The following is a 25,520-nucleotide window of genomic DNA, read 5'->3' as shown; positions in this document are numbered from 1 at the left end:
ATAGCCAATGAATAAATTTACAGCTGATACTAATATTTCTGGAACTCCAAATTGGAAGGCTTTGAAATAATACCTTCAGGCATCTTGCTGAATTTTACAATTGAGGCTTTACCCTTGGAAACCATGAATACGTTGAAAAAGAAAATACAATGATACACATTTGTACCTGAACATATTTACTTGTGCTGCAGTCAATGGGTCTTAGTTCAGAGTAAATAAACATGGCTTGCAAGAAGAAAACATATTATGGTAGTATAACAAGGACTGGGAACAGAGTACCTTCATTCACGCATCAAGGTAATCCATACATAATAGAGCACACCAATCTCACCTGCTTTGCTCCTCCCTACTAGAATGTCTAAGAAACAAACCATATTAAGCCAAGAACGATTCCTCTCTACAAATCATAGTCTGTATCCATAATCTCTGCATTAATACTAATGTCAAGAATCATGGTTTGTTTCCCCCACATATTATCAGAGAAGAGCAAAACAGGTGAGTTAGGCACATTCATGTTAAATCATTACTTATGTTACTGTGTGTTGTGTGAATGAGCCCAGTATGCATTGCTCTTAAAAAAATGTGATCCCAAGTCTCTATATTAACAACCTGGAGCTATCACTTTTATTGAAACTAAGCTACATGCTTTTCCTTCTACCAGTACAACAAAGCACTGCTATATACTGTGGGGATTTTTTTGGGGGGGGTATGCCTAGTCCCCCTTCTAATTCCTGGAATAGCCAGGCTAGCTTCCTGGTACTGTGATAGCCTAGGTAATGTGCTGTGAAGGGAACAAAGGCACCAGAGGGCAAATAGGTGGGCCCCCTCCCTGAACTGCCTGGGAGTTAGAAAGACAAAGGGCAGAATTGAGAGTTGAGTGATATGAGCTAGAACATGGGTAGGCAAACTAAGGCCCAGGGGCCAGATCCAGCCCAATCGCCTTCTAAATCTGGCCCGCAAACGGTCTGGGAATCAGCATGTTTTTACATGAGTAGAATGTGCCCTTTTATTTAAAATGCATCTCTGGGTTATTTGTGAGGCCTGCCTGGTGTTTTTACATGAGCAGAATGTGTGCTTTTATTTAAAATGCATCTCTGGGTTATTTATGGGGCATAGGAATTCATTCATTTCCCCCCCCCAAAAAAAAAATATAGTCTGGCCCCCTACAAGGTCTGAGGGACAGTGGACTGGCTCCCTGCTGAAAAAGTTTGCTGGCCTCTGAGCTAGAAGCTGGGAAGCCAGACAGAGCAATGTTCAATTTCTGTTTGAGTTCAAGGCTATCACTACGGAGGAAGTAAGACCCTCTTGGGGTGTTAATGCTGTGATCCCTCCATTGCAGGCTCAGGTTGTATAGATATGTAAATAAACCATACATCATAATGGAACCACAGTCTCTTCTGTACCTCATTCCAAAGCAAACATGAACCCCGGGTAAGATTACTACGGTTACTAGTAATCTCGCACTGCTCTGAGATTGGGGTGGCATGCAACATTATATATATTGCATATATATACATATATAAATGCAACAGCAAAAAGCTTTACCTCTCTCCATTCCTTATTTCCCATACCTTGGGTATACAAAACACAGACTGTGGGGACGAAAAAGAAGAATGTGATCAATTTCATATATTCTGTTTAACTTTTCCATTACAACTAATACTCAAAGCTATAATGCTACAGATATTAGGCAAACGTTAAAATATTACATAAGACATCAGAGTCCATTTAGGAGTTATAAGCCATCTGAGATCGTGCTTCATGTTTAATGAAACTTCACAATATGATCCAGCATTCAAACACTGTCTTACTTGAATACTATGTCATACAGTCTAGCTGTTATTCCTGACCATATACATCAGATCTAACAAACCATAAGTAGAAGAAACCTGTTTCAAGTTTAACAGCTACAGAATATTTTAGCCCTATCAGCTGAAGTTACAAAACTTTTTTTTTTAAGACACTTCTTTCACCAATATCCTCCTAACTGGGAAACCATTTAAGAACAATGGAGGAAATATCTCCTTGTCTTCCAGACATTTAATATTCTGCTATTAAAGGTTGGCTCTTCTCATTTGTTTACCATGCCCAAGAAAAGTGCATATGCACGTCTACTAGCAATGAAGAGAACAAGGCTTTCTTCAAAGTTCATTATTTTCCTTGATTTTCCAAACAGAAACTATTTTAAACTCCTCATTTAGCAAATATTCAGTTTTTATTTATGTATCCATCACTCAAAAGAATTGTTCAATGTTAGTGGTAAAGGAAAATCCATATCAGAAGGATGCAAGGTTGGCTTCATTGCAGCCCTGGCTTTATAGAACTGATTTACTTACACAAGAACCAGTACCAAAAATTATCAGTAAGGATTACTGGCTAATTAACCTTTCATCCAGTCCCTTGCATAATTCATTTTAATTTAAAAGAAAATATTGTGAGAGGTGAATAGGAAATTGAAAATTTCATTAACAAATAAATGTTATACTTACTTGGATCAGATTTTGAAAATGTGTCTCGGTCCAAAAGGTTCCTATTCATGAAAGAAAAGATCATGTTACCGTTCTGTTTTTAAAAATCACTACAAAAGATCTTAAACAGAAAGAGTCATATTGGAAGAGATTATTAAAGAAAGTGATCTCCGCCTTCATTGCCATGTATATTGGGCCAACAAACGAGAGTACTCTGCTTCATCAGTCCAACTAGCTTTTGTACTGGCTGAGGAACTGCCAGTTGCCCTGAACTAAAGATTATTTTTACTGTTCTTCATGTTCACACACTGCCTACAACCTCAGCAATACAATACAGTGGTACCTTGGTTTAAGAACAGCTTAGTTCAGGCATCCCCAAACTTGGCCCTTCAGCTGTTTTGGGACTACAATTCCCATCATCCCTAGCTAACAGGACCAGTGGTCAGGGATGATAGGAATTGTAGTCCCAAAACAGCTGGAGGGCCAAGTTTTGGGGATGCCTGGCTTAGTTTACGAACAACTTGGATGAAGAACGCTGCAAACCCGGAAGTAGGTGTTTTGGTTTGTGAACTTTGCCTTGGAAGCAGAACATGTTTTGCTTCCTGTTGAGTGTCTTCCATTTGTAAATTGAGTCCCCCGCTGCTATGGGAAAGCACGCCTTGGTTTAAGAACGCTTTGGTTTAAGAACGGACTTCCGGAACGGATTAAGTTATAAACCGAGGTACCACTGTATAGCACAAACCATAGCTTGCAGCTACATTCAAACTAGCAAACTGTAAGAACATAAGAAAAGCCCTGCTGGAGCAGACCATCTAGTGCAGCTTCTTGGTCTCACAGTGGCCAACCAGATGCCTATGAAAAGTGCACAAGCAGAAACTGAGTACAACACCTGCCTCTGACAGTGGAGGCACATCAGTCATCATCGCTAGTAGCCACTGACAGCTGTAGCAACTTCCATCAATAAATATGATCCAATTTTGGGGTGGTTTTAAAACTTAAGAGTCTCCCTGTCAGAACACTTGAGAGGTCTGTTATTATCTGCATGGGGCATCACTTCTTAATAGTAGCCAGCAGCAAGATGTGGCAAGGAGAGACCATGTTAACATTTATCCATTACCCAGAGGATCAAAGTAAGAATGAGGCACATTTGCGGGGAAAGCTAGAACACTTCCCCTCAATGAAAGGTATAGCTTAATAGTTAATCTAATAAGGTAGCAACATTGTTTTAGACAAACACTCTTTACAGAGATAGTGAAGAACTTCCTTAAAATTCTTACCTTAAACCTGTACCTGAATCAGAGGCAGAGCATTTCCTGACTGCGCCCGGGGCAGGCCACATCAGCAGCACACCCGCATCAGGGCACACCGTGGGGGCTGGGAGCTTTTTATTCCTAGAATAAGAGCAATTTCCATTCTAGGAGGAATGAGTCTATTCAGAGCAGCGGTGTAGCGTGGTGGTGGGGCCGTGGGCGGGGCACAGCGCCATAGTGACCTCTGCCCACTGCAGCAGTTGGGGGGGGGCATGCCCTGCCTCGTCCTGAGCTGTTGCCTCCTTCTCATCGCCCTCCAGCTTGGGGGGTGGCTGAGAAGGATGCAACAGGCATGGCCCCTGCGAGCCCAGCACTGCTTTTGCGAGCTGCGCTGCTTGCAGGGAGGCACCGTGAGCTGTTGGGTCCCACGCCACCCTCCAGCTGGGAAGCGGCTGAGAAGGGTGCAACAGGCATGCTCGCAGGACCCGGGGCCTCTGTCTGTTGTGTCCTTCTGTCACCCCCCAGCTGGACGACACCATGAGGAGGACACCACAACTCACGGCACCCTCCCTCCAAGCAGCGCAGCTCGCAAAAGCAGTGCTGGGCTCGGAGGGCCAGGGCCCATGCCTGTTGCATCCTTCTCAGCCACCCCCCAAGCTGGAGGGCGATGAGAAGGACGCAACAGCTCAGGACGGGGCAGGACATGCCCCCCCAACTGCTGCAGTGGGCAGAGGTCACTATGGCGCTGTGCCCTGCCCACGGCCCCACCACCACGCTACACCACTGCTCTAAATAGACTCATTCCTCCTAGAAAGGAATGGAAATTGCTCTTATTCTGGGAGAAAAAAACTCCCAGCCCCTTCTAGGATCTTTACAAGAAAGGGCAGGAGCCCAGATGGGGCTTCTAACAGACAAGCCCCATCTGGGCTCCTGCCCCATCTGGGCTCCTGCCGACAGTTATGACCTCACAGTTCTAACTGCCTACTTTCCTGATTGGCTGAAGCTCCACTCAGGATGCAGACCCAGGATCTGTCCTTCACAACAGCCATGTGTCTAATCCTCTTTTAAAGATATCCAAGTAGGTGTCTATCACGTCATCTTGTGGGAATAAATTTCTTAGTTTCACTATGCTCTGTGTGAATAAGGACTTCACCTGCCCTGAATGTTCTAGCTTTCAATTTCATTGGACTGCCCCAAGTTCTAGTTTTATGAGAGAGAAACTTCACTCTGTCCACTTAATCCACACTATGCCTGATTTTATATACTTCTAACATGTCCCCCTCTGGACACGGGTAGCGCTGTGGTCTTAAACACTCAGCCTAGGTCTTGTCGATCGAAAGGTTGGCGGTTCGAATCCCAGCGAAGGGGTGAGCTCCTGTTGCTCGGTCCCAGCTCCTGCCAACCTAGCAGTTCAAAACCACATCAAAGTGCAAGTAGATAAATAGGTACCGCTCTGGCGGGAAAATAAACGGCGTTTCCGTGCGCTGCTCTGGTTTCGCCAGAAGCGGCTTAGTTATGCTGGCCGCATGACCCGGAAAAACTGCGGAGAAACGTCGGCTCCCTCGGCCCGTAAAGCGAGATGAATGCCACAACCCCAGAGTCGTTCACGACTGGACTTAACTGTCAGGGGTCCTTTACCTTTACCTTTTAACATGGCCCCACTTTCCTGTCTTTTCCCTAAATTAAAATGCCTCAAATTTTGAGACCTCTCCTCACAGCAGCAATGTTCCAAACCCTTGGAGCATTGGTTGCCCTTTTGCAACCAAAAGTTTTGGTCGCCCTTTTGCAACCAAAGGTTAAGCAAACAGAACTATATGCAGTATTCACACCGTAGTTGGTGTAGTAGTCACACCATAGTTGTATAACGGCATTATGATATTGGCAGTTCTATTCTCAATCCCCTCCCTAGTGATCCCTAGCATGTAGGTAATTTGCTTTTTTCACAGCTCCCTCATACTAGGATCAACATATTCATCAAACTATCCACTATGATCCCAAGGTTTCGTTCCTAGTCAGCCACTGCCAGGTCAGACCCTATGAATGTATATGTGAAATTGGGAGAGGTGTCCCAATATGCATCAATCACTTCAGACTTCCTTACATAGAAGTTTTACTGGCCATTTTACTGGCCCTCCTCTCAGGTTGGAGAAATCCTTTTGGAGCTCCTCCCAATCCCTTTTTGTTTTAACCACCCTGAATAATTTGGCACTATCAGCAAACATGTGTTCCTCACTTCTCACTGCCAACTCTAGATTGTTTATGAACAAGATAAAAAGCATCAATACCAATACAGTCATACCTTGTGTTGCGTCTGCTTCATGTTGCGTCTTTTTGGGTTACGAATGCGGCAAACCCGGAAGTGTTTACTTCCGGGTTCGCCGCGCACGCATGTGCAGAAATGATCTGTGCGCTTCGCACAGAAGTGCTCTATTGCGTCACTCGTGTGTGCAGAAGTGGCGCTCTAGTTGCAGACTTTTCAGGGTGCAAACGGCACCCCAGAATGGATTGAGTCCGCAACTAGAGGTACCACTGTACTTGGGAGACTCCATTTTCCATATCCCTCAGCTGGAATAACTGGAAAAAAAATTCTTCCTCCTTGCTTCTTGTTTCTTAGCTAGTTCCATAAGAGTGTCTCTCCTCTTATCCCATGACTGATAAGCTCACTCAAGTCTGGTGAGGGACTTTATCAAACATTTTCTCGTATTCAGAGTACACATTGTCAACTGGATCACCATCTATATGCTGTACTAATTGGCACTCTCAAAGAATGCTAAGAGGTCAGTAAGAAAGAACTAAGGGCTTATCCAAAATTATCTTTTCTCTGCTCTTTCCAGACATGGTATGCAATTTAAAGCTCCATGTCTATACCCCCCCCTTTTTTTGTTCTGGAGCTTTCCCTGCAAAAACCTGCTCTTTAAAGTTCAATTGGAGCAAACATCAATCTGTGGAAAACCGAAATTGACGTTTGCTATTATTCAACTTTAAAGGGCTGGTTTTTATGGGGAAAGCTCAGCACAAAAACCAAAAACAAAATGGCTCAGACATGGAGCATTAAAGCATAGACCTCTGCCTGGAAAGAACAGGGCAAAACACAAGTGTGGATAAGCCCTTTCTTTTGCAGAAGCAATTCTGATTTTGCTCAGCAAAATGCTTTGTAATATTATCTTTAACAATGTTTTCCACCAGTTTTTCTAGAACTAAGCAATCTGTCATTTCTTAGATCCTCCTCACCCCCAGATCCTTTTTAAAAAAGTGGCATTACACAGGTCACCTTCTAGTCCTCAGTACAGAGGCTAATCTTAGAGGCAAGTTACATATTTTTTATATAAGATCAGAAATGTCACATCTGAGTTCTTGAGTTGATGCCATCAGGACCAGGTTATTTGTCAGTTTTTACTTTGCGAATGAGACCCGGAAACACACAGCTTCTCTGCAAATCTTATTTTCCTCCTTTAGCATACCTTTGACTCAGTTGCCATTCAAACATCCAGCCACCTCCCTAGCGGGTCTCCTGATATTATTATTTTTAAGTTGGTGGTATCCTCATGCTTTTAGCAATATGTTCCTCAAATTCTTTTTTAGCATGCCTTATTGTTTGTTTGTATTTCTTTTATCAAAGTCTGTGTTCTGTTTCTCTCATTTGGACAAGACTTGCGTTTTTCTTGGTCCTGGTGGTTCCTTTCCTGATCTGTTGTATACAGTCTAGCTGAGCTTCTACTATTGTGATTTTAAACAACCCCAAATATTTTGGAGAGATTAGACCCTCTTGACTTTGGCTTTCAACTTCCACAGCCTCATTTTTAGGAAGTTTCCTCTTCTGTGTGGGAGATTTTAGCAAACAAACCTAACAATACTGAAATATACTCGGAGTCGAGTGTGGATTTCATGCTCTTTATCCAGCTCATAGTGGTGAGGAGGAATGAAAGTTTCCCCAAAGTATCTGCTTTATATACATTATTTACACAATGGGCTGCACGTGATTGGCTAATTCCGGAATTCTCCTGTAGGCCAATCAGGTTGTGGATTCACTTCCATCTGGAGCTGGATTGGGTGGCTCCTGCTGACCAATCATACTGCTGCATTGTTCTAGGACAAATCAGTATGCTGCATTCTGAATCCTATTGTTCTAGGGCCAATCAGACTGCTGCATTTTGGATCCTATTCAACTTAGTACATAACAAATACATATTTGCTAGTTAGTATATGAATGAGTTAAGGACCACTGAGTTCTTACTGCTAGAATAGGCTCAGTAAAGTCATGCCTCCTCTTCTCTTGAGAGGGAGGAAGTGAAGCCTATTTCCAGTGTCCCCCACCACTTTCACTGCAAGCCATGGAGACAGACGAGCCTGGTACTTTCCAGGCCATGGGTAGGCAAACTAAGGCCCGGGGGCCGGATCTGGCCCAATCGCCTTCTAAATCCGGCCCGTGGATGATACGGGAATCAGTGTGTTTTTACATGAGTAGAATGTGTGCTATTATTTAAAATGCATCTCTGGGTTACTTGTGGGGCATAGGAATTCGTTCATTCCCCCCCAAAAAAATATAGTCCAGCCCCCCACAAGGTCTGAGGGACAACGGACCGGCCCCCTACTGAAAAAGTTTGCTGACCCTGTTCCAGGCTCTGAAGCTATAAATGCTGTATTTCTACTAAGAGTGTTTTACATGCATTATTTTATTGCTGCTGTGTAAGGAAAATGCATGTCTGAGACTAAGAAACTGTAAGTAAAGCATTTCAAACTTACTTTGCAGTCTGTAGTGTATTTATTGAAAAGGGGGTTAAAGGGGGTCAGCTGCCTTATGCAGCTGAACAAACAGAATAAATAAGGTTTAATAGCCTATTCCTGTGCTTCATTAATCTGCCTAATGATGGGACTTAATATTCTGCTACTGGGGCTCTCTGTGTGCTAGCCTCGCATTTTAAAAACAGACACCAGCTATTTTACTTTTGTTGTCGGTCTCTAGAGGATCAACTATAATTAATATATTCCATCAGGCTTATGTTATGCCCATCATATCTATGTTGTCCTCTCAGACCAAGCACTCCAGTTCATCTATCTTGGCTCAGCAGCTTCTAGCATTAGCAAATAAACACTTATATATACTGTAGTATCTTTCACCAAATGTCCTTGGTACTTGAACTTTAGCCTATAGCGCTCCAGCCTCTCTAAATCTCTAGCATATGTCAATGTTAAATTCTACCTCTTCCCAATTTAAGTACTCATACTTTTTTTCACCTTCATCCAATGAGGAAGATATAATCGAAACCAGACCCTCCTCGGCTCCTGTCAGCTTCCCTTCTCCCCGCAATCAGTTTGTTTATTTAATTATATTCCTTACCTACCCTTCACCACAAGGTCTCAAGGCAGGAGGATGACAACAATAAAAGTTTTATGGTAGACAATATCTTGCTGAGTAAAGAAATAAAGTGGGTAGATAAAGTTTTCAAGCAATGTATGACATACAAGGGAAGACAGAGGCACTAGGGCAGTGAACTTTGGTGTGAGAACAAGGGCATTATCATAACAAAATGTTGTAGAGTACAAGGTATAAAGTATAAAGAAAGTACAATTTCTCCTAATTTAAGCTTTCATTCAATGTAGTTCCAAACTAGGTTTCTACCTAGGTTTCTACCTATGATGCAATCAAACCTATGAGAAGTTCTGCATGTTCTGATGGGTGGGTACAAGTTTTAAATTTGGCTGGGGTTGGACTAGAATGGCCAGAATAAGTGTATATATGGCTAGGAGCTGCCTATATGGTTGAAGGGTCCATGACTGGAGATTGTGATGGACAGCCAGGAGAAGGCAACAGAAGTGGAAGAGGATCAAGGAGGAAGAAAGAAGACCTGAAAGGAAAGCAGAGTGGCTTGGTGGCCAGAGGATTGCTGGGATAGCTGAATTACTTTTACATACAACAACTGTATACAACAGCTTTTATAAGTTGCTGTATACAGAGGGTGGGGACGCGGGTGGTGCTGTGGGTAAAACCTCAGTGCCTAGGACTTGCCGATTGTATGGTTGGCGGTTAATTGGTGAAAAGAGGGAAAGTAAACTTATATTAAGATCAAGATAAATTTTCAGGATAAAAATTTTGAAGAGAGGGAAAGGATTTGCTGAAATGGATAATTGACTTAGAATACAAAAAAGGGAGGTGTGAGGAGGTCAGGGAAACAAGCAAATGAAAAATAAGTTATGGGAAGGTTCGATTTGTTTTTGGTTTGTTTTTTAAATTGTTTCCATTTTTCTGTTTTTTTTATTGTGATGTGTTGTTTTGCTATTGTTTAATTTGGTGTTTTTTCTTTTGCCTTTTTGTAAACTTAAAACCTTAATAAATACTAATATATATATATATATATATATATATATATATATATATATAGCGGGAAGGTAAACGGTGTTTCCCTGCGCTGGTGCTGGCTCGCCAGAGCAGCTTCGTCACGCTGGCCACGTGACCCGGAAGTGTCTTCGGACAGCGCTGGCTCCCGGCCTCTTAAGCGAGATGAGCACGCAACCCGAGAGTCGGTCACCACTGGCCCGTACGGGCAGGGGTACCTTTACCTTATACAGAGGGTGGAATAAAAAAAAAACCCACACACTTAACATCCATGTTCATTTCTAAGGGCAATATATATATGAATGAAGCTGATAAAATACTGACCACTTACAGAAAATTGTTTATTTTATTTGGATGCTTACATGGGAAGTCCTTTTACTACAGGTAAAAAAATATGTTCAGACTAACTTGTTATGGACAGTTATCTAGATGCCATGTTCTGATGCAGCTGAAGTTTTCAGACAGTTTTCAGCCTAATGCACTGCAGATCATTTACCCTGGATCTTACAAGAACATAGATCACGGTAATAAACCTGTAGCTGGCACACAAGAGCTTTCTCCCCCAGAAGAAATGTGAACATTCAGCGTTAACAGCCAAACCTAACAGTACTTCTGAGCTACAAACCTGCTCTTTAAGAGGAAGTGCAACCTCATCTAGAAAAGGCTGTGTACCACTTCCCCAGACCCCTAAATTCCTAATTATTAGTGGATCTGTCTTGTCTGGATTGAGTGGTTTCTTTATTCACATCCCGCTTTTCACAGAATATAGAGGTCTGTCCAGTTTTTCTATCACTCCTATCAGTTCAAATGCAAGGAAGGCCAATTCAAACTATGGTTTGAGAACCAACCAGATCATAAACCAGAGTTTGATCCTGGCTTGTTTAAAACTAACCGAAGTTCCCCAAATTTGGATCTTAATCAGGAACTCTAGTTAGCTTAAACATGGAAACATCCAATCTCTTCCACATAGCTGTGTCAGAGGGGGGAAGAAGGGATGGTGTGAGCCCAGTTCCTGCTGAGACTCATTCATGCAATGATAAACTACAGTTTAGAATTAAGTCCCCAAAATCTCAACTCGTGATAAAAGACACCATTAAAAATTGTATTATATTAATAAGGTTTTCTGTAGCTATGGTTTTTTGGACTGGACCGTAATCAAACAGCTGAACTTTGATAAAGACACACTATGATCACTGTTTATAGCCATAAAGTTAATACTACAAATTCTTTAAAGTGTTTTGCTTGTTATGGTGATTGCATTGTATTCAACATGGCACTAAGGAAATTGTCCTGTAAGTATATGCATTTCTACTGGCCTGATAGAATGATCTCCCCCTCTTGCCCCTTGCAAAAAGGCATTGCCCCAACCCTCTGGGATAGATTGGGGGGCATAGGGAAATGTGTGTGTGGCAGTGGCGTAGCGTGGGTTGTCAGCAAGTAATTTGCGCCCCCTAACCCGTGGATTTGCGCCCCCTAACCCTAACCCCCAGATGTTGCGCCCGGTGCGGCCGGCCCCCCCTGCACCCCCCACGCTACGCCACTGGTGTGTGTGTGTGGGGGGAAATAACAGGGAAGTTTCATTGCACTAGCAGGAATTGTGCTAGTTTCTGTTAACATAACTATTTAGCTGAATACAGCACAATACTACTTTGATGCCAGGTTACAAAACTAAACAGAGGTAGCAGTCATGAAAGTAACTGCATAAAAGTTGCTACCAACTTTGTTATTCAACATATTTATGTTAGACATTTGTAACCTAAGAGCAACACCCACACCATTTTTTCTAAAGCTTCCTTGACTGGTTGCTTGGAGGAACTTACCAAAGGCAACCTGAGATTTATACATCTCTCCTCACACTGCTGATTTATCCAGAATCACTCAGTTTTCTACATGCAAACCTAGGCACAGGGGAACTGGCTCAGAACAAACTAATGATACAGGAGTACTAGAATGAGGAAAAGAACAGGTGTAAAAGGAAGTTAACTTGCAATGTAAAAATGGCTTTAGGGTCATACTCAACAAACCAAAACTGTTGCCAAATCTACATTATTGTAGACAATAGGTATGTAAAGCTTTTTCGTTTCTGTGACTCAACATGGTGGTGGATAAATCTTTTTTATATATACATCATAACCAGGAAGCTAACCAAGTAAGTGGTTAGACCATAAGACAAGATGGACATGATGAATGATAAGGTGGTAGAAGGAAAGGACTTCTTTTGATTGATATTTACTATGGATGATATCTGCTCTTAACCCCCCCTTTTTTTTGAGAAAGAGGAGGAAGGATGTCTGAAGAAGGGATGAGAGAAGCTCTACATTAGGAACAGGAAAGAAAGATCAACATCGGGATCTGCTGTGCCAGTGAATTCTGCTGCCTGAGGCGGCTGCCTCACCTTGCCTCATGGGTGGGCCAGCCCAGCTTTGGGGCATTGCCAATTAACCACATGTGGCTAAATGAGCCAGTTACATTACAATTATTATTATTTTAACAGCAAGCAGTTCCTTCACTCATGGGGGGGGCTTTTTAGAATGTGTGAGCATGTAGGGGTGCTCAAGTATACGCTCTGTGTTTTGATGGAAATGCAGTTAGGCATGTGTGACTGTTATATATATGAAGTGTGTGTTCACATATATGTGTAGGGAGAGGGAGAGGGGGAGGGGGAGGGGGAGACAGAGAGAGAGAGAGAGAGAGAGAGAGAGAGAGAGAGAGAGAGAGAGATGTATGTGTGTCTGTGGTTTGTACAAGTACAATGAATGTGTATTTGAATGAGAGAACGTGTGGCCATCCTGTATATTTTTTCCTGGTACTGGGAAATGTTCCGTTATTACAGCAAAAGTAATGGGCAGGGATCAAAATAGGGAAATTTCCACAAACAGGATCAGCAGGACATAGGTGACCTCCCATAACAAGTATAAGGATGTCCAGTAAGGGAGAGGAGCAATGACTGTATTTCTTCTGACTTTGTGTTATGCCACACGACCATGGTAGCCATTTTGTGGCTAGCGCCCACAGCCCTTTCTCAAAATTCAAGATGTGCCTTCTGATTTTAAAAAAACTTGGCAACCCTTAGAGTAGACAATATTGGACTAGATGGACCAGTATGTTGACAGTATAAAGTCAGTGTGGTTAGATGCACTTTTGGTCTAAACTAGAAAACCTCTTCTAATATTTAGGAGTCTTACCTTCACTAAACTGTGGAAGACCAGGTCAAACATGAAATATTTTTCTAGAATATTCACATACGTTCTTGAAAGAACTGCCTATAAAAAGGGTATGTGCTGTATATGGGAAGATTTATAAGACCCAGCTTTAAATCTCAACCAGACATTATGTGATCCTAGCAGTATATGGGAAGATTTATAAGACCCAGCTTTAAATCTGAACCAGACATTATGTGATCCTAGCCTGTCACTCTCTCTCAGTCTAACCTACTTCATGGAATTGCTATGAAGATAAAATGTGTGGTGGGAAAAGAGGGAACATGCATTTAATACTTCTTTCCAGGAAGGGATACAAATATTCAGTGTGTGCAAATATTTTATATAGATATATAGATATACTGTATAGACACACACACACACAGAATTCTTTATGTACCTTGTAAAATGGTGTCAGGCTCACAAAAACTTATGCAACAATAAAATAAGTCAGTATTTAAGGTGTCACTAGACTAAATTTATTCTGCTATGTGTAACTTAGCCTATCACACTGAAAAGTTATTGATATATTTTTATTTCCTTAGCTAAAAGCCAGCTGAATGTGAATATGTATCTCAACATGTGTTTACCAAAACCTCAAGTGCCATGCATTACACACTTGAACAAAACCTTAAGAATATTACCCACATAAAATACTGCAACTGATCCATTTTTGACATTTGAATGCATTTACCTTGAAATAGACAATTAATTCAAGTAGCCACTCAATCATTATGTTCCCAGAGTCAAAGATAAGTATGTTGCTCTAAATACATGTTTCCAAGAATGACATAAACCTCAGAGCCTCATTTTATGTTTACTATGGATTTCTAGCTTTCATGCTTTCGAAAAATAAACTTCAAACACATGGGGGCAGTCTGTTTACCATGAGAAATTTACTTCATTGGCTCAAATCAAAAAAACATACCAAACTATGGTTAAAGAAGGCTAATTTTGGTTTACTGCAACGTCTGAATTGGCAGCCATTTTTGTGACTGGCTAGCAAACCAGAACCATGGTTTTATTTTGCATTATCTATGGGTTATCATGCTGACTGAATTGACATACCAGAGAGCCACTGCTTTCTTTCCAGAGGCTGCTGCACCTAGAGATCTGAATGCTGATCATACAGAAAAAAATATCAAACTACAGTTTCTTCTGTTTGGAAACCCAAATGTTTATTTGGATTCTAAACTAAAGAAAATACAAGCCATGGTTTGGTATGATGTCTAATTATGTCTATGGTGCAACCAATTTAAGGGTTTCAAGGCATCCTAATAAGATTGAGCTTGACGCAATGGAGCTTGTACCTCTCCAATGATAATTAATTTTTATGTGAATCATAAATCACATAACATGTGCACACTTGCTATTATAGCAAATGTGCTATTACTACTGAACAGGTTCTCTCTTGCTGATATAGTACAACAGGCACCTGTCTTGAAAGAAATTAAAGGCCCATTTTTTATGCTTAATTTCCAAGCTGCTAAACCAGGAAATGTTGCTATCAGCAGCAAATGAGCAATGGGACTGAACCTGGTTTAACAGGCGCTAGGGAATGAGTTGTCGTCACGGCACTCCTTGGTGTGTGGGGTGCCGCAGGGCGCAATCCTTTCCCCAATGCTTTTCAATATCTTTATGCACCCCCTTGCCCAGATTGTCCGGAGTTTGGAGCTGGGTTGTCATCAATATGCTGATGACACCCAGCTTTTCTGTTGATGGACGGCCGCCCTGACTCTGACCCAGATGCTTGGAAGCTGTGGCTGGATGGCTGCGGGGGAGCCTGTTGAAGTTAAATCCTTCAAAGACAGAGGTCCTCTGGCTGGGTTGGGACAACATGGGGTTGGGGGGCCAACTCCCATCTCTTGCAGGGGCTCAATTAGTGTCAGCGCCTTCTGTCAAGAGTTTAGGTGTAACCTTTGACGCTTCCCTTTCTATGGAGGCGCAGGTTGCAGCCACAGCAAAGGTGGCACATTTCCATCTCTGCCATATTAAGCAGTTGGTCCCTTACCTTTCTTGCCCTGATCTGGCCCCAGTGATCCATTCAACAGTCACCTCCAGGCTTGACTACTGTAACTCGCTCTATGCGGGGCTGCCCTTGAAGGCTCCTTACGGGGTCCTTGCCACGGGATCACATTCATCCAGTGCTTTACCAGCTGCACTGGCTCCCGGTGGAGTACAGGGTCAGGTTTAAGGTGCTGGTTTTGACCTTTAAAGTCCTATGCAGCCTAGGACCCTTGTACCTACGGGACCGCCTCTCCTGGTATGCCCCGCGGAGGACCTTAAATAACAACACTTTGGAGGTCCCAAGCCTCAAGGAGGTTAGATTGGTCTCAACTAGGGCCAGGGCCTTTTCAGCACTGGACCCGACTTGGTGGAATGCTCTGTTACAAGAGACCAGGGCCCTGCGGGATTTGACATCTTTCCGAGGGCCAGAAAGACTGAGCCTTTGGCTTAGACTCACTCTGACCCCTTATATGGGATTTGGTATATAAATTTCCCCTTGGCTTTTTTGCTGGCCCATGGATAGCTGGCTTGGGTGAATATCTGATGTTTCCTCCCTTTATGGTCTTGATTTCTGGTCTACTACTAAAATGAGGCTGCATTTTAAGCTGCATTTTAAGTCGTATTTTAATTAACTGCCAATCCTACCATTGGCAAGTGATGACAGGTCCAAGCTTGATTGCTTCACTGTGCCGGCCTGGGAGCTGCCATTGCAAAGCTGCATTCTTCTTCATCACACACCCCAAGCTGCTGCAAGCTGCAGAGCTGTGGGCATGGCAGTGACTATGCCAATCTATCAAATCCCACCACTGCCAACCACTGGTTTAGATTGCAGCTTCAGAAGTCAACTGACAAGTAGACCAACTCTAAGAATGAAGTTCTACATTTTTATGGGAATCTGAGACTCATGGCGGAGGGTGGGTTGCCAGTGCCCAGGGCAAGGCAAGTATTGCACCCCGTAAACCATTAAGCGTGTGAAGTACCGGGGGGCAAGAGAGAAGAAGTGGGGAGAGGAAAAGGTAGTGTAAGAGAGTCTCAATCCAGCAGAGGGGTCAGTGGGTCAGTATTGGAGATGCTGGGCAAGCTGGCCAAAATCACAATAGCAGTGGCTGAGGAGGTGCACAGCAAGGCAGTGTGCAGCACCAAGTACTTGCCCTTGTGGAGGTCTCTGCCACTGCTGTGTGCCATGTTGAAGGGCTGCTTATTCTCCTACCCCCTGTAATACCAGAGGCCACCCCTTGGCCCTCCAGCCCCTGCTGCCCTTCTCCCTCAGCCTCCCTCAGAGTGAAGCCCCAAGCAACTGTTGCTTAACTGGAGCAATAGCCCCAAAGCACTGCCTTTGCTGCTGGCTCCCCACCCCCTTCCCTGTCTGCCCAGCAGCAAAAGGAAAGAAGAGCACTCTACTGTTGTTTCTTCAGTGGCTGGGACACTGCCTCAGAGCTAGGCTGCACCGCACCTTGGCATGGCAGGTACCTAATGCGAGCGGGGCTTCCAAGTAACTGGGCTGAGTGAGACTATCTCTCAGTTTCTCTCTGCTTGTCACCCACTGGATGGAGGTGAAGCCAAGGCTGAGAAGGTGAGATGCCTGCATGCTGCGGGAGCATGTGTGACTGAGTGAAAGGCTGGCTGAGCCAGCCCAACCTCGCCTCTTGGCCGGCCTAGGGTGGGGCATGTGCTTAGGCTTCCCTTTGACAGCCACGGGGAGGCAGCACTGCTGCCCCAACCCCAAAGGCCCAGCCTGGGTGCAGCTTGCATCTCTGGACTGTGGCAGCAGCTCAGCCACATGGCCTTGATGAGGGAGCCTGTTGTGGGAGAACTTGGTTGTGCCCTTCAGAATTTTGTGCCTGGAGCAATTGTCCTTCTGGGGCCCCTACAGTCTGAGACCCGTAAAAATCAGAATCTTCACAGATTGGTTTTTGTATCATTGGTAAAAGAAGCTGCATCTCTGCTATAAATGGCCAATGTAGCTAATCAGAAATTTACATGGAGGTTCTTATTATGGACTTTTATTATCAAAGAACTAGACAGTTCAGGCTACTTAAATGGATTCACATTTCCCTGTTACTTTCCATGTATACTTGGTAAAAAATCTGAAATATCTGCTTATTCAAGGTTCACCACTGAGAGTGCTAAATCACTTTTAGACTACATCAGAATATAGCAGTTCATTCCAAACAAAGTATTGGGAGGTCTTCACTGATTTCCTCTGTCATGTCTGTTTCAGCAGTACTGTATTAAGGCCAACAAAACCTAAAGTCACAAGAAAGTATCCACAGAAAGTGGCAGGAGATATAATAAAACTAAATACAGGCAGATAACTTATGAACTTAGATCAAATCAATCACTCTGGGATTTGGTACAGGTAAAAGGTACAGTAACGGTAAAGGATGGGTAACTCCTGTCTTCTGAAGGATGGGGCTGTTTGCTTGGTTTTTAATATTTGAGTCAAGTTCCCTATAAATCTTCCTAATCCTGGAAGCACCTATGCTTATTTATTATAATACTGTAGTACCTCCTGTTTTCTCCTTATGCATGGACCAGTCTGTTAGAGGTATCAAACATGGTGGAAGCTGCCAGAGTACAGGAGTTACCGTATACTAGAGATACATACTCAAGAGAACTGATCTATATTAAGTTCTCTTAATACTACTACTACTACTAATAATTTTTATTTATACCCCGCCCTCCCCAGCCAAGGCCGGGCTCAGAGCAGCTTACAAGCAATAATAAAAACAAGTTGAATGATTACAACTTAAAAACAAAATTAAAATACAACATTAAAATATTGAAACATTAAAATATTAAAATGTAGCCTCATCACAAGAGAAGGAAAGGAAAAAAGAAACAGAGGGAGGGAATCAAACTGGCTCCAAGCCAAAGGCCAGGCGGAACAACTCTGTCTTGCAGGCCCTGCGGAAAAAAATCAGATCCTGCAGGGCCCTGGTCTCATGAGGCAGAGAGTTCCACCAGGCTGGAGCCAGAGTTGAAAAGGCTCTGGTTGAAGCCAATCTAACTTCCTTAGGGCCCGGGACCACTAGGGTGTTGCTATTTATGGACCTTGAGGCTCTCCGTGGGGCATACCGGGAGAGGCAGTCCCGTAGGTACGAGGGTCCTAGGCCGCGAAGGCTTTAAAGGTCAAAAGCAGCATCTTAAATCTGACCCTGTACTCTACCGGGAGCCAGTGCAGTTTGAAAACTGTCAAATTTATGTATTTTAAGTGTTTCACAGTTAGCATGAGATGAGATACATTAACGTATACTGTGAAGTAAAAAAAATGTTGACGGAAGCAGGGAGTCTGATTCAGTGGCATAGACATTGCCAAGGAAAGGCAGTCTGGCACGGAAGAGTTTTCAAGAAACATTTGCAGGGAGGCCTGCATTGTAGGGACTATGTAAAGCAGAAAATACCTTGTACTTACAAGCAAGATGCCAATGGGTAAAAAATGTAGCTTTCAACCTAAAAAATCAGCTACAGGTGAAAACAGAATCCTAACCTTGAGTTGGTGATTGCAGCTGTGTATAGGAGGTGGTATTCATTCTGGGTTACTGTTGTATAAGACACAGATGAATTTCAATTTTCTTCCAGTGCCATGATTCTAAATCTAAACAAATTACATCTATAGAAGCAGGCTTGGTGGGGGAGTGATTTTTAAAGAACATCAAATTATGTTTTCGCGGAAATGCAACCATGAAAAAAAAAGAGACTGTTGCTTTTCACCAAGACTTCCATGACAACTCTCCTCCAAAGAACTAGTAAAAACCAGATCACACCATGTTTTGCCAACATTTGATACTGGTCTTTAACTATTTTTGGTGACATGACAAATATACCTCTGTATTGCAAACCAACACACAAAGCTCCTGGTTTATTTTATCATTAAACATTCAAAAATAAATGCTACGAAACCTAGAAAATACTCCTGAAGAAGAATGGACTACTCCGTTTCATCTGATTTTCTTGATGAAGGCCTTTGAAAATGTATAGAAGCTATAAATGAATTGTACTCCAGGCATAATCATTCAAGAAAAAAAATCAAAGCAAAAAGAATTTTCCATGTTTCTGAACATGAATAATTTACATATTCTTCAATTAAAAGAGTTATATGAGAAATAAGTTACGAATCTTTCTTTGAGCTCCAAGATAGGAGACTCTGTAAAGATTCCTATTAAAATAAAAAAGAGGCAACCATAAAAGACAAAGGATGCTGACTTCATAATATGCACTACCAATTTCAATTTTCTCTCTCAATAGTATTTTGATTCAACTATTCTCTTGCCTGAAATGCCACAATAACTGTATTTTAAAGGGCTAACATTTCATTTTTGGCTACAGGAAAAAGGATATGGGTGGGTGTGGAGAAAGCTGTTTGAATGGCCTGCTCTTTAACAAGATTTCAAACCAATTACTTCAGGATAAATGTGATTAAGAAATCTGTCTCCAGAAGTAAGTAACAGGAGCATACAATACACTTCTCATGTTTGCACTGAGATAATCCAGTAAACATTTCCCTGCAATTTACTTCTTACTGTAACAGATAGCATTCAGTCTTCTTGTACCCTGATTTACAAATTCTCAACTGACCCATTACCAAAACAAGAGCAGGAAGCTCTTTAGCAAGCTCACAAATTATGCAAAAGGGCACTGCAAATAAATCACATGGGGCTAGTGCATGAAGAAAAGCAAACACTAATTCCATCATCTTCCTCAATTCACTCCAGCACAAGGAAAAATACTCTCCCTCTTTTTTAATCTCATTCAGACTGGGGAAAAAGAAACCTAGTTTTTTACCTTCTGTGCATGGGGTGGGGGGAGGGGGGTTGTCTGCAGAGGCAGATATGTTTCAGATCCTTATCCAATTCATTTTATTCAGAAAGGAAAGGGGATTTTCCACATTGATCCACTACAAAGAGATGGGAATTGTCATCCCATCCGAAGCCAGGAGATCACCAATGGAAATTCTGCATTTCACGCACCTCTAGGAAATACTGTGGTGAAGAGGTACAGAGCTGCCTCCTAATGTGATCTTGTCTTACACCCAAGGAAGAGCAAGCCTGGTAAAATAAAATTGTGGGGGAAGACAGGCAGAACAGTTTCTTGCCCGAGTTACATAGAGAACAACACCAACAGAAAAAGGAATTTCTGGTCTAGAACGCAAAGGAATTACACACCCACTGCAAGTCTAACACCTACATCATCAACAGGAGAGGATATATGGCACCAAGGCAAGTGCCACCTCAGGTAGAACAAGAAGTTACAGCTTAGCCTTACCACATCCAGCGAAGGGAAATATTATGCTGGCGTCTTCTTTTTCCTTTGCCACATAATTGCACAAAGGGAAGACAGGACACAACTTTTCATCACAGTGCATGTGTGTGTCGCACTAAGAAAATATAATAACCCTTTTCTGGAGGGGAAGGTGCCACAGGTAGATCAAGATGTGATAGCCTTCTACTCCCAGAGCAAGTAAGAATCACAGAATTGCGAAGTGCTCCGAGGGTCATCTAGTCCAACCCTCTGCAAGAGGGATGTTGTCCTTAATTACTGTCGCGATCCGTGTTTATTTTAAGCGGACTGTTTTCGTCGTGGTCCGTTTCAGGGGCCACGGGCACAACGCAGAGCCGCTGTTCATCGCAGGCACCCACGCTTCCCCCCATATTGCACGGAGGAGACAAGCCAACATCCTACGGAGTGGGACCCTCAGAAGCAACCGGGTTGCTCGTGGGGCAGCGCGATTTCCAAACACGGGAGTGCGGGGGGGGGAGGGTAGGAGGAGAGAAACGTGTCAGCGCTCCTTCCCTACGTGCCATGGGGGAATTCCACATCCAGGGGGGCACCACGGCAGGGAGGGATCTCGCCTCCCCCACCGACACGCCTTTCGCTCCCACACACTCGCACTTCCCGCCAAGGGGGGGGAGGGGGGTCAACAACACGAGACTAAACCATGGGTTCCCCGTTCACACGTTCGTCCGCCCACGCCTCAAACAGCAGCGTTTTCCCTCACCCTTCCACTTCCCTGTCCACCCACCGAGGAAACCACGACGAATATCCACAGAGAGACACCGCCTCCCCCCTCAAAAAAAATCTTTGTTTATCTCCCCTCACCTGCAGGACACCGACACCTCCACTCGGGTAGCCGGGACGCTAGCGCTGAGCGGGTTAAAATCCCCCACGGACGCCATGTTCCCGTATCTGTCCAGCTTGGACAGCTGCCCCAAGAGTTTGTCCGGACCGAACATGGGGCAACAAAAAAGAAGGCGAAGAAAGGCGGGGGGAAGGAGGTGGCGCTAACGGAATTTCCCGGGCAGGGCGAGGCGAGGCAGGGCAGAGAAGGAGGGAGGGGACCGGAGGGGCCGAGCGAAGCGGCTCTGAGGGAGCGGGCGGGAGACCAGGAACGCCGACTGCCGACTGACGGGAAGCGAGCGAGCGAGCGAGCGGGAAGAACGCGCGCGCGCCGGGGAGTGTGAGTGTGTGTGTGAGTGTGGTTTTTGTGTGTGACGTCACTATGGGGGGTTGTCGCGCGTGACACCCCCAGCCCCCCCCCCTCACGGTGACCGTTGGAACCGGGAGTTCCTCCTAACGGTCCCCGAGGGCGGCGCGAGGCTTGTTTTCCTCAGGCGAGGAGGAGGAGAAGCCGCCGCCGCCGCCACTTCCCCGTAAAGTTCCACATTGTGTTTTCCGGTGCCTGGCACGAGCAAGGCAGGCGAAAGGGCGCCCTAAAAACATCCGCGCCGAAGAAAGGAAGAGAAGCGCGGGGAGTTTGTTCTCTTCCGCGCCTGACAGAAATTTCGCCTCAGCGAAATAACGAGGAGTCTTTATTTCGCCTGCCCGCCGGCTCTCCTCCGTGTTGTAATAGCTAGGCTTGCAGTCCTGCGCTTACGCCCGCACCACGCTTCGCTCCCCGGTCTGTCCCCGCGAGCTGCGCTCACACGTGCGTGTTGACTGGGCTGTGGAGCGCTTTAGGCGGAGATCTAGAGACGCCCTACTTTGGTTCCCCTCGGAGGAAGGCTTGGCGGTATAGAAGAGGAACCCTAAGCCCGAGCGAAAACGGAAGCAGGGTTTGATTCGAACCCAGAACCTGCCTTACCATTTGTGCGTGGGGATGGGGTGGGGTTTTTTTGGTAGGATGAATAAATGCATTTAACGTTGGGTAAGAAGAGAGGAGTTGGAGGGCTAAAGTTCGCGACGAGGGTGACACCTTAAAACTGGCCACGGTCATTTCTTCCCGTCAGAGTTTCAGCGCGCGTCTGTAGATGCCTTCCGCGTGCAGACACGCGTCGTACACGCATCTGCGAGAGCTCACCGCCACGCACGTGTCCCGTGTCCCCCACCCGCAGTAGCAGCTGCTGCGCTGCCCACGAAAAATCAGGGAGCAGCGCTATACTCCCAAGTCCCACTGAACCTCAGGGCGCTTACTTCCGAGTAGACACGTGTAGGATTGCATTGCGCGGGACTGGCTTGTGTTTGGGCCGGATACGCCGGAACCCAACAGCTTGGCAGGAAATGCCCTTTGGAATAAATGCACGATTCCCCCCCCCCCCATTACGATGAGGGTTGCGAAATTGTTTCACGTGTCAATGGAATCGCAGCGGAAATTCCGACAGATCGCGGGAGTTTTTGTGCAATTCCCCCCCTTTATGAAGGGGAGTTGGCATCAGCGCAGTAAAAGATTGCACAACAGAACAGTAACATGGGCTAGCCCGAGAAAGAAAAGCAGGCTCTCCTCCCCACCTCCTAATGCGTGAGTCATCTCACGTTAATTTAGAAAAAGTATAGAAATAGCACGTTAAAGAGCAAATGCATTCTCAGGAAGTTGTTGGCACCGTTGTTACCAGAGTAGCTTCCAAATGAGACGGGGGCGGAGAGGGGCATCGCGTGTGTGCGAGATACAGCAAAACCGGATTCAAGTCATCATTGATGGTAAAGGAATGGCTTTTCTCTGCCTTTTAGCAAAGAGGGAACACGTGGACGTCTGAAACAGTGTGACGCAATAACCCCAGAGAGTTCAGCGAGGCCCAGGGGACGAGTGTAGAAACGACGGCGCGGGGGTGGCTTGCACAACAGAGAGCGGCAGGATCGACAGTGGGAATTCCTCTGCTGCTTGCCAAAGACAAAATGTGCTGCATCGCTTTCCCGAAAGCGCTGGGATAGGAAAGGAAGGAGGCCGTCCGTTTTCGTCACACACCGCATCTATTCAGGAGACGCGCCCCAAATGTAAACAGAGGAGCCGTCAGAACAGAACACAGGCCCATTCAGCAGACGGGAGGGGCAAGCACAGCAGGAATGGGTTTCCACGTTTTGAAGTAAGTGAAGTAATGTGCTTTTAAATCCAAAAATGCCCTTAACATGCCCTAACGGCACCACTGAATTCTGAAATGCCACGCAGTTGCTCCTGTTTTTCCTGAGCAATATTTATGGTGCTGGTGTCCAGAAAAGCACGTCCATTCCCAAGCCCGATAGTTACCAACTTCAGAGCCTGCTGGAATTAATAAGACCATTTTCACAAGTAATACAGTACCCCATACATGTCTATTCAGAAGTCTGTCCCATTGACTTCAGTGGTAAGTGGGCACAGGAATGTAGCCAAAATTGCTTGCTCCTGTTTTATTTATTGAGCCTTATAGCCTATTCAAGGTTTGAAGGGGTAACAGCCTACTACAGAAATCTGATAAATTATTTCTGTTCATCTGCATTTGGAAATAAGATCACACATACACAGAGAGAGAGGGTTTGCTTTGCTGAATGTGTTCATAGGATTGCTGCCTCACTGTCGCTATTAGATGAAGTATTTAATAATCATGCCAGTTCATCTTCCCATGGTCATTCTTAGGTAGCCAAAATGGAAGGGAGGGGGTTTAACCCTGAGGTATGCATAAGTACAAAAACAATCTGCAGCCCCATGATAACCAACCAACACAGAATATTGAGTGGTTGAGAGGTCAATTCCTGGTTCACATTGTGATGCTATTTTTCACTGACACCCCTCCCCCGAAGGCAATACTCAGAAAAATGAGTGGGGAAATCCTAAATGGTAACGTAGCTGGTATTAGACATCAATGTGTTTATCCCTGTCACCAAGAAAACTAGAGAGATGTTTAACTCTGCTCTAACACAGTTATTAGTGTGAAACATTTAAAAAAGAACCCTGGTAATGCAAATTCCTAAGGAAATGCAGTTCATTGTTCTCAAATTGCAGGTTAGAAGGGGCTGTAGTGGAGAGAAGTTAAGGTAGTCCTGCAGTGTTTTCCAAACACGTTGGACATGCAAGTTGGGCTAAAACAGTAACTTACACTTCTGCCAGGTTATCCATTGCTTTTATCCCCATATTAAAAGTTAGAGAATTGTATTAAACAATTCTGCTGTGTAGTTCACAGTTATACCCCTGCGGTAGGTAGGAGAGCTCTTCTGAGAGCAGGGATTCCTGTCTTTGAGCTAGCTTTTTTTTTAACAACAACAACAACTTTTCCCATCCACATCAGCCATAGCCTCAGATAACACACACACACATGCATGGGATACACTGCAACATTTTGTTACAGAGCTTCACTTGTTCCCTTGGCTTCTGAAGTTCCTTCATGGAAATGCTTGCTATATACAATCTTCATAATATGGAATGAAGCTCTGACTACAACTGATCAGTTTTACTACTTGGGTCCATCCAATATGCATTTGTGAAGAAGCAGAAAAGAGACGTCTCTTTTAGCACTAGCGTGTGTCTTGACATTTTTAGCAAGAACAACCAGAAGACAGAGCAGCCTGGATCTCTGCCCATCTAGTTCTCAATGTTCAGCTGAAGTGGCCTTTTCCTCCCCCAGGCCCCGCCAGAGTGCTTCTCAGGAACCATCTTGCTATGGGAGGAGAGAATCTGGTTTTTTTCTTTACTTTCTTGTCTTTGCTGCTTTATTATAGTTTTGATATTTCTATGTAAACCACTTTGTGAGATTTGCCGGAAATAAAAAGCTCAGAACCGTTTGTTGGTCCTTATGTAGCCAAAATGATACCATCCTTGCAAAAGAGGGAAGGAATTGGCAGGCTTGGGGGAACTTTAGACAGCGGGGTGGGGGGGACCCTAAAAGAGAACCTCCCTCAGAGCGTATAATGAGGGCTGAGCATACTCAGTGGGCATGGAATGATGTTGGGGAGGGAGAATGGAAAGCTGCGTTTGTGGAATATTATAGAATACAGTGGAATAATATAGAATATTCTGGCTGGAACAGTGAACAGGAACACTCCACATTCCATCCTGCCTATCATCCTTAAAGCTCAT

General features: G+C 44.3%; 1 protein-coding gene and 1 long non-coding RNA gene across 9 annotated transcripts in view; one reads left to right on the top strand and one right to left on the bottom strand.

Annotated features, from left to right (window-relative positions):
* Nucleotides 1–21,650, bottom strand: part of CPNE8 (copine 8) — a 56,263-nt gene extending 34,613 nt beyond the window's left edge. For 5 of the 7 annotated variants that reach the window (XR_008332464.1, XR_008332465.1, XR_008332466.1 and 2 more), the window contains exons 1-3: nt 21,359–21,647; nt 2,490–2,530; nt 1,546–1,592 (exon numbers count right to left, since the gene is read on the bottom strand). Coding sequence is in view for 4 of the 7 variants with exons in the window: in XM_053406149.1 (XP_053262124.1) it covers nt 1,546–1,592; nt 2,490–2,530; nt 21,359–21,492 (222 nt within the window). In the remaining 3 variants the exon portion in view is untranslated. Of the gene's footprint in view, nt 1–1,545; nt 1,593–2,489; nt 2,531–21,358 lie in introns of all 7 variants that reach the window. The other 2 variants (XM_053406154.1, XM_053406153.1) reach the window with 2 other exon arrangements.
* LOC128422313 (uncharacterized) lies at nt 21,642–25,225 on the top strand. 2 transcript variants are annotated; one of them, XR_008332472.1, is made up of 2 exons: nt 21,642–21,716; nt 23,209–25,225. It is a non-coding gene; the product is annotated as an uncharacterized LOC128422313 (long non-coding RNA). The 2 variants fall into 2 exon arrangements; XR_008332471.1 differs by lacking the exon at nt 21,642–21,716 and adding an exon at nt 21,909–22,349.
* Nucleotides 25,226–25,520: the final 295 nt, after the last annotated feature.

The sequence above is a fragment of the Podarcis raffonei genome, chromosome 10, assembly GCF_027172205.1.
Source record: "Podarcis raffonei isolate rPodRaf1 chromosome 10, rPodRaf1.pri, whole genome shotgun sequence".
Classification (NCBI taxonomy): Eukaryota; Metazoa; Chordata; class Lepidosauria; order Squamata; family Lacertidae; genus Podarcis; species Podarcis raffonei.
Note: the sequence above shows the minus strand (reverse complement) of the source record. Positions and strands in the feature narration are given on the sequence as shown.